This window comes from Phyllobates terribilis, unplaced genomic scaffold (assembly GCF_046119375.1).
Source record: "Phyllobates terribilis strain yellow unplaced genomic scaffold, ASM4611937v1 Scaffold_1__5_contigs__length_1240528914, whole genome shotgun sequence".
NCBI lineage: Eukaryota > Metazoa > Chordata > Amphibia > Anura > Dendrobatidae > Phyllobates > Phyllobates terribilis.
Genome location: NW_027362761.1, coordinates 811626287 through 811638413, shown reverse-complemented (window position 1 = coordinate 811638413; position 12127 = coordinate 811626287). Strand labels below are relative to the sequence as shown.

Genomic DNA, 12127 nt, shown 5'->3' with positions numbered 1-12127 from the left:
GAATGAAAATGGATGCTAATAGGTGTTCAGAGCAGTCCGTGTTGCATTTTGTATTATCACTTTTTGATAGAGGGCTCGCTTATTCCACGATAATGAAAACATTATCTGGTGTGTCATTTTTTATGAAGGTTATGGGCCAGAAGGCATGCAACCATTATTTTTTTTAATAAAGCAGGTGCTAAAGGGTTACAAGAAAGAGAAAGTAGTTCGGGGTGGCAGATGCCCCATTTCTCCAGAAAGGTTGGTAAATTTATGTACAGTGTCATTCTCTTGCTGTTACGATAACTATGAAGCCCTTTTATTCTCCACAGCAGCTGCACTATTGTTTCTTGGAGCTCTGCGTATAGGCGAGCTATTGCCGAGGGGCAAAGACGGTATTGAAGGTTTGGCTTTTCAACATATTACATTGAAGAGGGGGATATTAATAATTTTCATTGCTAAATCCAAAACTGATCAAGCCGGTAAGGGTACGTCTTTAAAATTACAATGTTTAGCGGGTAAAGGTATTTGTCCGGTTAGCTTGGTGCAGCGTTATTTATGGTTACGTCCCCTGGGAGGTGAGAAGTTTTTACTTCACCAGTCTGACAAGCCTTTGACTCAGTTCCAATTCAGAAGCATTTTGAGTAAATGTTTGTCAAAATTAAATATGGGTAATAAATATTTCTCTACTCATTCTTTTAGGATTGGAGCTGCGACGGAGGCTGCCAGACTGGGTTTGAGTGAGGGCTTAATCAAAAAATTAGAAGATGGAGTTCAGGATGCTATCGGGTGTATATCCGGAAGTGATGTATACTAATGTTTTCTTTTTGTTTGAAATTTTTGTAGGTATAACAGTATGGATCTTAGGTCATTCTTTCATGCACTGGGCGGAGTGGAGAGCGCAGCAGCGGTGCTATGGTCCGAATCTGTCTTGGTCTGCAGATAACGTAAGAATTTTCTGGTTTGGAATCAGGGGGCAAGCTGCCATGATGAGTGAAAGATCTGCGTCCCCGGATATAATCATTGTGCACTTAGGAGGGAATGATATTGGTAAATTAGGTACAATGGATTTACTATTCCAAATGAAAAAAAGTTTAATAGAGCTAAAAAAATTGTTTTTTGGTGTCAAAGTTATATTTTCTAAGTTCGTTCCCCGTTTAGTGTGGGTGAAATCTATGGATCTCAAATTTTGTGAGAAAATTTGCAAAAGGGTAAATAGGTGCATGAATAAATTTATGCCATCTATTGGAGGTTTTTCTTTTCGGCACACTGACTTGGAGGGAGGTTTGCCAGGCCTATGCAGAAGTGATTGGACCCATTTGTCTGAAGTGGTGTAACGACATTTTTAATTTAGATCTACAGGCGATGGTAGAGTTGGCCCTGGGTGGGGCGGGGCCATGCTTGCCTGCTTGATCCAGGCAAGATGGCCAGGTGGGTTAGTCATTCGGGGAACCGAATGGACAATAAGTTATAGGTAATGTAAACGGGCTTGAGCTTTGGCTAAGCTGCGGTTGTTTATAATTATTACGTTATTAATTGAAGTTACCTGTATTATATGATTTTAATAAAGGCCGTGGCCAATTAATTTTCCAAGCAAGTCAAGTGTGTCAGTGTAATTTTGTTTATTCATAGATAAGTTTAAGGTATGGTTTGTGCATTGTAATGCCATATCTTTGCAGTGTGGGAGGAAACCCAGGCAAAGTCGGGGAGAACATACAAGCTCCTTGTAGATGTTGTACAGTACTTGGTAGGATTTAAACCCAGGACTCCAAAGCAACAGTGACATTAGAAGGTTATAGGACCAATTTTGTATTAAATGTATTTTTTTTCATATCACATTCTGATTTAAAAGTAAAAATGAGAAATCTTGCATTTGTTACACTGGCCACCGGGACTTTTTTAGAATCTAATTTCCTTTTTGTTTCAAGAAATCTACATGTACATTAGCAGCAACTGACTTAGTCTGACACTTTCTTTTGTATTAAAGCATTTAATGAGTGTGTGCAGAGGTCATTGTGAAGGGAAAGGGAGCAAGATGAGCTGCAACATAGTAACATAGTTTTTAAGGTTGAAGGAAGTCTAAGTCCATCTAGTTCAACCCATAGCCTAACATGTTGATCCAGAGGAAGGCAAAAAAAAACCACGTGGCAAACACTAAGCTCCACATTGGGGAAAAAAATTCCTTCCTGACTCCATACGACAATCAGACTAGTTCCCTGGATCAACGCCCTATCAAGTAATCTAGTATATATAACCTGTAATATTATACTTTTCAAGAAAGACATCCATGCCCTTCTTAAATTTTAGTAGTGAATCACTCATTACAACATCATGCGGCAGAGAGTTCCATAGTCTCACTGCTCTTACAGTAAAGAATTCCCGTCTGTGATAATGATTAAACCTTCTTTCCTCCAGACGTAGAAGATGCCCCCTTGTCCCCGTCTCTGGCCTCAGAGTAAAAAGATCAGTAGAAAGGTCTTTGTACTGTCCCTTCATATACTTGTACATAGTAATAAGATCACCCCTAAGCCTTCATTTTTCCGAACTAAATAACCCCAAGTGTAATACCCTGTCTTGGTATTGCAGACCCCCGAGGCCTCTAATAACCTTGGTCGCTCTTCTCTGCACCCGCTCTAATTCAGCTATGTCTTTCTTATACACCGGAGAACAGAACTGTACACAGTATTCTAAGTGTGGTCGCACTAGTAACTTGTATAGAGGTAAAATTATGTTTTCCTCTTGAGCATCTATGCCTCTTTTAAAGCATCCCATTATTTTATTTGCCCTTGCAGCAGCTGCCCGACTCTGGACACCAAACGTGACATTGTCGTCCACCAATACACCCAGGTCTTTTTCAGTGACAGTTTTGCCCAGTGATTTACAATTAAGCATATAATTATACATTTTATTTCCTCTGCTCAAGTGCATTACCTTACATTTATCCCCATTAAAGCTCATTTGCCATTTATCAGCCCAAGCTTCTAGTTTACATAGATCCTCCTGTAATATAAAATTGTCCTCCTCTGTAATGATTACCCTGCAGAGTTTAGTGTCATCTGCAAATATTGAAATACTACTCTGTATATCCCCTACAAGGTCATAGATAAATATGTTAAAAAGAAGAGGGCCCAATACTGACCCCTGTGGTACCCCACTGTTAACTGTGACCCAGTCTGAGTGTGTTCCATTAATAACCACCCTTTGTTTCCTATCACTGAGCCAGTTCTTAACCCACTTACATATATTTTCCCCTATCCCCATTGTTCTAATTTTATGTCAACCTTTTGTGTGGAACCGCATCAAAAGCATTTGAAAAGTCCATATACACAACATCCACTGCATTTCCTTGGTCCAGTCCAGAACTTGCCTCCTCATAAAAACTGATCAGATTAGTTTAACAGGAACGGTCCCTCGTAAACCCATGTTGATATTGGGTCAGGAGGTTATTTTTCTTCAGATACTCTAGTATAGCATCTCTTAGAAAACCCTCCTGGATTTTACCCACAGTAGAGGTTAAGCTTACTGGCCTATAATTTCCAAGTTCGTTTTTTGTCCCCTTTTTGAATATTGGCACCACATTTGCTATACGCCAGTCCTGTGGTGCAGACCCTGTTATTATGGAATCTTTAAAGATTAAAAATAATGGTCTATCTATGACTTTACTTAATTCCTGCAGTACTCGCTCGGTGTATCCCATCCGGGCCTGGGGATTTGTCAACTTTAGTGATTTTTAGATGCCGCCGTACTTCCTGCTGGGTTAAGCAAGTGACATTTAATGGAGAATTTTTGTCATCACTGATCATGTTTTCTGTCATGCGATTTTCTTGTGTAAATACTGCTGAAAAAAAATCATTTAGCATATTGGCTTTTTCCTCATCCTCATCCATCATTTCACCCAGACTATTTTTAAGGGGGCCAACACTATAATTTTTTAGTTTTTTACTATTTATGTAGTTAAAGAATATTTTGGGATTATTTTTACTTTCTCTGGCAATGAGTCTCTCTGTCTCAATCTTTGCTGCCTTGATTTGGTTTTTACAGAATTTATTTAATTTTCTTTATTTATATAATGCCTCATCACTACCTACTTGCTTCAGTTCTCTAAATGCTTTCTTTTTGTCACTTATTGCACCTCTTACAGCTCTATTTAGCCATAGTGGTTTCCTCCTATGTCTAGCATGTTTATTCCCATAGGGTATATATTGTTCACAGGTCCTATTCAGGATGCTAGTAAATGTCTCCCATTTGCTTTGTGTAGTTTTATGTCTCAGGATATCGTCCCAGTTTATTGCACTAAGATCATCTCTCAAAAGCTGGAAATTTGCCTTCCTGAAGTTTAGTGTCCTTGTAACCCCTCTACTACACATCTTATTAAAGGATACATGAAAGCTTATTATTTTGTGATCACTATTACCCAAGTGACCCCCAACTCGTATATTCGCTATGTGGTGTGGCCTGTTGGTTAATATTAGGTCTACCAGTGCCCCCCTTCTTGTTGGGTCCTGAACCAGTTGTGAAAGGTAATTGTCTCTCATAGTTGTCAAAAACCTATTACCTTTGCTTGAACTACAGGTTTCTGTTCCCCAATGTATTTCAGGGTAGTTAAAGTCCCCCATAATAATGACTTCTCCTTGAGTCACTGCTTCATCTATTTGCTTTATGAGGATATTCTCCGCTGCTTCCATTATTTTTGGAGACTTATAACAAACACCTATCAGTAATTTATTATTTTTTCCCCCTCCTCTTATCTGCACCCACAGGGACTCTACATTTTCATTAGATTCACATATATTCTCACAGGTTTTAAGGATGATTTTACATATAAACACCCCCCCCCCTTGCTTGTTTGTACGGTCATTTCTGAACAGACTATAGCCCTGTAAATTAACTGCCCAGTCATGGCTCTCGTCCAGCCATGTCTCAGATATCCCCACCATGTCATAATTATTTTCCAACAAAATTAATTCTAATTCTTCCATTTTGTTGGTGAGGCTTCTGGCATTAGTGTACATGCATTTTATGTATCTCCCTGTACCTCTATTCCTTCTTACTATATTGACTGTTCTAACCCCACCCCCAATTTCTTTATTTGTGCCCAGGTCACTATCTGCACTATCTTCCCCACCTATAAAATGAATACCCTCCCCCCCAATCCCTAGTTTAAACACTCCTCCAACCTTCTAGCCATTTTCTCCCCCAGCACAGCTGCACCCTCCCCATTGAGGTACAGCCCGTCCCTAGCGTAGAACCTGTAGCCAACTGAGAATTCGGCCCAGTTCTCCAGGAACCCAAACCCCTCCTTCTTACACCAATTCCTGAGCCACTTATTTAGCTCCCTAATCTCCCTTTGCCTCTCTGGCATGGCACGTGGTACAGGCAGTATTTCAGCGAATACCACCTTGGAGGTCCTTGTTGTAAGCTTGCAGCCTAATTCCCTGAAATCATCTTTAAGGACCTTCCACCTACCTTTAACTTTGTCATTTGTGCCAATGTGCACCATGACCGCTGGGTCCTCACCAGCCCCACCCAGTAATCAGTCAACCCGATCAGCAATGTGCCGGACTCGAGCGCCAGGTAGGCAGCACACTGTTCGATGATCTCTGTCTTTGTGACAGATTGCCCTATCTGTTCCCCTAATAATTGAGTCCCCCACTACCAGCATCTGCCTGGCCTGCCCTGCTCTCCTATTTCCCCCCTTACTGGAGCTGACACTCCTCCGGCTTTCAGAGGACATGCCTTGCTGCAGCAGTGCTACCCCTGTTCCGACACCCCCCTCATCTGCCAACTTTGTAAACTTATTGGGGTGTGCCAGATCAGGACTAGCCTCCCTGGCACTCTTCCCTCTACCCCCCCTTCTGTCAGCCAGCTAGCTGCCTCACTGTCCTGCAGCTCTATACTACCATCCTCCCCCACATATACCCCAGTGAGCAGCTGCTCAGTGAGCAGCAGACTCCTTTACATATTGTCTATGGATCTCAGTGTTGCCATCAGTTTTTGTGGTTCTCACTGTAAATCATTTTGTGGCTGTCATTGTAATCCTGCCTCTGATGATAATGAGCCTGCTGAAATATATATATCTCCAGTGGAACAAAGAACTGGACATGTCAAAATTCAACAGTTGGACTACCACAATACCCATGGTCAGGTCATCACACTAGTTGTCAGGACGGTATGTGACTTACAAAATGTGTAAGGTCCTTTTGTACAGCAGTATCAAAACTAAATCAAATTGTACTATCCTAAGTCAGCAGAGACACTAGTCATGGAAGTCTGCATAGGTCATACTACAATATCCATTACAGAGATCATCTCCTTTCTGGTTTAGCAGCAGAATTAGGCCCAATAAGATTTATGTTTTTTTTTTCTTGTACGCAAACCTATATCCATCAGAGGTCTGAATCCTATTTTCAGAAGTGTCAGTTTTTACCATCTGTATTTCATCAACTTTTTCAATTATACAAAAAAAAAATAATGTACAAATTTCTCCTAGCTACTAAACAGTACAACGGTACAACCCCCTAATGACACATGGATGGCAATAATTTGAATGGATGAGTTTAGTCTGAGACAAGCCTCCATTTTTTTTTGTGATAACTGGTAGCAAAAACAAAAATTCATGTGAACAGATCCATAGACTGCAACGGATGTGTCCTATCCATGGAAAACACAAAAGTACAGATAGAACTCATACGTGAAAAACAGATATCTGGATGAGCTCTTGACCTAAAGGCTCTACCGAATCCTGCACAATAGGAAGGGCCCCTAGAACACAGCTTCCAATACCCCTACAATCAGGGCTGTGGAGTCAAAGTCGTGGAGTCGGTGTCCATTTTGGAGGAGTCGAAGTTGGAGTCGGTATAAAATGGACCGACTCCAACTCCTAAAATATATAATAAATTGGGTAGAGTAGTTCAATGCACTTTGTGGGGAATATTTTTTCATAAGAATTTGGGAAAGTTATGAAATGTCCTAAAAATGTCTGTCCTATTCCTGATCTAAGGGTCTAGATTTTTAGCGGAGATGAATCTGTGCTACAGTAAATTTATCACTTAAACATGAGCCATGTATGAGGGAGTCGTGGAGTCGGTGTCATGGAAATTGAGTCGGAGTCGAAGTTTGGCTTACCGACTCCACAGCCCTGCCTACAATGTTATGAAGACACACTACTGAACTTCTTACAGAAGCCGATCCAGGCCATTAAATAGCTGTCGATCAGCTGTTCACAACCCAATGTGAAGTTGTTTATTGGCTTATTTAGACTGGATGACTAATATTTTATAGACACAGAAGGATCAGTAGGATAATAATAATAATAATCTTTATTTTTATATAGCGCTAACATATTCCGCAGCGCTTTACATACATTATCGTCGCTGTCCCTATCGGGGCTCACAATCTAGATTCCCTATCAGTATGTCTTTGGAGTGTGGGAGGAAACCGGAGAACCCGGAGGAAACCCACGCAAACACGGGGAGAACATACAAACTCCTTGCAGATGTTGTCCTTGGTGGGAACCCAGGACCCCAGCGCTGCAGTGCTAACCACTGCGCCAGTGGATCTTTCTGTTTGTATAGAACATCATGTTATCGGCAGCACATCGTCGACAATGTGCTGCCAATAAAAAATTTTCATAAAATTATTGCACCAGGCCAAAGAGCATTTTGCCAGTTTCTCAGGTGATTGTCGCTGGCCTGATTAAACAGGTTGATAGTGAGGAGCCTACAGTTACTCGTTGGCCGATTATTAGTTTGTCTACGTGCCATAAGCAATGGTCTGTTTTAGTCCTAGATTTATTCCTGTAACTAGTAGAAGACAGTATATCTAAAAAGTGACCATTGGTAGAAAGAGGTCGTAATATGAGGTTATTCCTCTTTGGCAGTTACTTCAGTTTATATACTTCATGCTAACACATAAAGACACTGCATGCAAGACAAAAACAAAGGAGAAAAACAGCAAAAACCTTGTCAAACAGTACCGTGACACTTATCCCCAAGCTGTCATCTTTTTTGCCCAACACAACTGTGAAGACATCTCCTGGTTTGAGAGGTGTTGAAAGTTTAGTAGTGGTCAGTGATGATTTTTCCAAAGAAGGCTCCTTTGTAAAATAAAGAACAAAAAAGTACATGATATTTTTGAGACAGGTATTTTTAATAACATTTTTGTTAAAAGTTTTTAATCCAACCCACTCTTTTGTGATTACCAACCACATGCAACATGAAATGAGCAGGTGCATAAATGGGAGTGGACCCGCTCTGGATAATATATAAAGCGAGTCTGACTGGCAACCTCTGTGTAATATCTCTATAAAGCATCAATGATCACATTCATTCATGCATGAGCCAAAGTGTTCTTGCTCTTACCGATTAACAGTGCATCACAGGGGCAAAAATTATGAATTAAATTTTATAGTTACACTTTCAGCAAAGTAGCTTTTTTATTGTACAACTCCAATTCCAAAAAAGTTGGGATGCTATATAAAATGTGAGGAAAACAAAATTTGGAAATCTCTTATAGCCACATTTTAATCAGAACATAGTGCACAGATCGGATGGTGAAAGAGATATTTTTTAATTTCATTTGAAAAAGTAACAATTACAAATTGATGGTAGCAACATGTCTCACTCAAAAAAGTTGGGACAGGATCATATGTACCATTGTGTAGCACTTCCTCTTATTTTTACGGCAGTCTGTAAATGTCTGGGAAGTGAAAACATTTGCTGTAGTTTTGAGAGAGGAATGTTGTCTCATTCTTATCTTATGAAATGTTCTGAGTGCGCAACAGTCCTGTGTCTCCTTTGTTAGATTTTTTTTTAGTGGGAAGGGGGAAAAACTGGGCAATTTCTCAGGGCCCCCACTATTTTAGGGACCCCAGTATTTCTATTGTGAAGTTATGACTGCTTAAGGACATTTGGTGACCATGATTTCACCAAAGTTCCTTTAACTATGGAAGTCTAGAGGAACTGAAGAGGAGACAGGCTGGTATGTACAGTATGCGCAGCGTGTGTGTATATACATGTGTATATGTGTGTGTATAGATGTGTATGTGCAGTCTGTGTGTATACGTGTGTGTATATACATGTGTGTGTATATACATGTGTATGTACAGTGTGTGTGTATACACGTGTATGTGTATATACATGTGTGTGTATGTACAGTGTGTGTGTACATGTGTGTGTATATGCATGTGTATGTGCAGTGTGTGTATACATGTGTGTGTATATACATGTGTGTGTGAAGTGTGTGTATATACATGTGTATGTGCAGTGTGTGTATGTGCAGTGTGTGTATATATATATGTGTATGTGCAGTGTATGTATATACATGTGTATGTTCAGTGTGTGTATATATGTGTATGTGCAGTGTGTGTGTATATAAACAGTACAGACCAAAAGTTTGGACACACCTTCTCATTTAAAGATTTTTCTGTATTTTCATGACTTTGAAAATTGTACATTTACACTGAAGGCATCAAAACTATGAATTAACACATGTGGAATTATATACTTAACAAAAAAGTGTGAAACAACTGAAAATATGTCTTATATTTTAGGTTCTTCAAAGTAGCCACCTTTTGCTTTGATGACTGCTTTGCACACTCTTGGCATTCTCTTGATGAACTTCAAGAGGTAGTCACCGGAAATGGTCTTCCAACAATCTTGAAGGAGCTCCCAGAGATGCTTAGCACTTGTTGGCCCCTTTGCCTTCATTCTGCGGTCCAGCTCACCCCAAACCATCTCGATTGGGTTCAGGTCTGGTGACTGTGGAGGCCAGGTCATCTGGCGTAGCACCACATCACTCCCCTTCTTGATCAAATAGCCCTTACACAGCCTGGAGGTGTGTTTGGGGTCATTGTCCTGTTGAAAAATAAATGATGGTCCAACTAAACGTAAACCGGATGGAATAGCATGCCGCTGCAAGAAGCTGTGGTAGCCATGCTGGTTCAGTATGCCTTCAATTTTGAATAAATCCCCAACAGTGTCACCAGCAAAGCACCCCCACACCATCACACCTCCTCCTCCATGCTTAATGGTGGGAACCAGGCATGTAGAGTCCATCTGTTCACCTTTTCTACGTCGCACAAAGACACGGTGGTTGGAACCAAAGATCTCAAATTTGGACTCATCAGACCAAAGCACAGATTTCCACTGGTCTAATGTCCATTCCTTCTGTTCTTTAGCCCAAACAAGTCTCTTCTGCATGTTGCCTGTCCTTAGCAGTGGTTTCCTAGCAGCTATTTTACCATGAAGGCCCGCTGCACAAAGTCTCCTCTTAACAGTTGTTGAAGAGATGTGTCTGCTGCTAGAACTCTGTGTGGCATTGACCTGGTCTCTAATCTGAGCTGCTGTTAACCTGTGATTTCTGAGGCTGGTGACTCGGATAAACTTATCCTCAGAAGCAGAGGTGACTCTTGGTCTTCCTTTCCTGGGGCGGTCCTCATGTGAGCCAGTTTCTTTGTAGCGCATGATGGTTTTTGCAACTGCACTTGGGGACACTTTCAAAGTTTGCCCAATTTTTCGCACTGACTGACCTACATTTCTTAAAGTAATGATGGCCACTCGTTTTTCTTTACTTAGCTGCTTTTTTCTTGCCATAACACAAATTCTAACAGTCTATTCAGTAGGACTATCAGCTGTGTATCCACCTGACTTCTGCACAAAACAACTGATGGTCCCAACCCCATTTATAAGGCAAGAAATCCCACTTATTAAACCTGACAGGGCACACCTGTGAAGTGAAAACCATTTCCGGTGACTACCTCTTGAAGCTCATCAAGAGAATGCCAAGAGTGTGCAAAGCAGTCATCAAAGCAAAAGGTGGCTACTTTGAAGAACCTAGAATATAAGACATATTTTCAGTTGTTTCACACTTTTTTGTTAAGTATATAATTCCACATGTGTTAGTTCATAGTTTTGATGCTTCATGTGAATGTACAATTTTCATAGTCATGAAAATACAGAAAAATCTTTAAATGAGAAGGTGTGTCTAAACTTTTGGTCTGTACTGTAGATATATATATGTGTATGTGCAGTGTGTGTATATATATATATGTGTATGTGCAGTGTGTGTATATATACTGTATATATGTGTATGTGCAGTGTGTGTATACATGTGTATGTGCAGTGTGTATATATATATATATATGTGTATGTGCAGTGTGTGTATATATATGTGTATGTGCAGTGTGTGTATATATGTGTATGTGCAGTGTGTGTATATATACTGTATATATATATGTGTATGTGCAGTGTGTGTATATATATATGTGTATGTGCAGTGTGTGTATATATACTGTATATATATATATGTGTATGTGCAGTGTGTGTATATATATATATGTGTATGTGCAGTGTGTGTATATATGTGTATGTGCAGTGTGTGTATATATACTGTATATATATATGTGTATGTGCAGTGTGTGTATATATATATGTGTATGTGCAGTGTGTGTATATATACTGTATATATATATATATGTGTATGTGCAGTGTGTGTATATATATATATGTGTATGTGCAGTGTGTGTATATATGTGTATGTGCAGTGTGTGTATATATACTGTATATATATATATGTGTATGTGCAGTGTGTGTATATATACTGTATATATATATATATATATGTGTGTATGTGCAGTGTGTGTATATATGTGTATGTGCAGTGTGTGTATATATACTGTATATATATATATATATATATATATATATATATATATATAGGTGTATGTGCAGTGTGTGTATATATATATATGTGTATGTGCAGTGTGTGTATATATGTGTATGTGCAGTGTGTGTATATATACTGTATATATATATGTGTATGTGCAGTGTGTGTATATATATGTGTATGTGCAGTGTGTGTATATATGTGTATGTGCAGTGTGTGTATATATATGTGTATTAGCAGTGTGTGTATATATACTGTATATATATATATGTGTATGTGCAGTGTGTGTATATATATGTATGTGCAGTGTGTGTATATATATATGTGTATTACCAGTGTGTGTATATATACTGTATATGTATATATGTGTATGTGCAGTGTGTGTATATATGTGTATGTGCAGTGTGTGTATATATACTGTATATATATATGTGTATGTGCAGTGTGTGTATATATATATGTGTATGTGCAGTGTGTGTATATA

The 12127-nt window shown here is 39.5% G+C and overlaps 1 protein-coding gene across 6 annotated transcripts in view; it reads right to left on the bottom strand.

The window, feature by feature from the left end:
- PTPN13 (protein tyrosine phosphatase non-receptor type 13) overlaps nucleotides 1-12127 on the bottom strand; it is a 388996-nt gene that overhangs the window by 78059 nt on the left and 298810 nt on the right. For 5 of the 6 annotated variants that reach the window (XM_073637137.1, XM_073637140.1, XM_073637139.1 and 2 more), the window contains one exon: nucleotides 7940-8074. In XM_073637137.1, coding sequence (XP_073493238.1) covers nucleotides 7940-8074 — 135 coding nt within the window. The remainder of the gene's footprint in view (nucleotides 1-7939; nucleotides 8075-12127) is intronic. The other variant, XM_073637138.1, reaches the window with a different exon arrangement.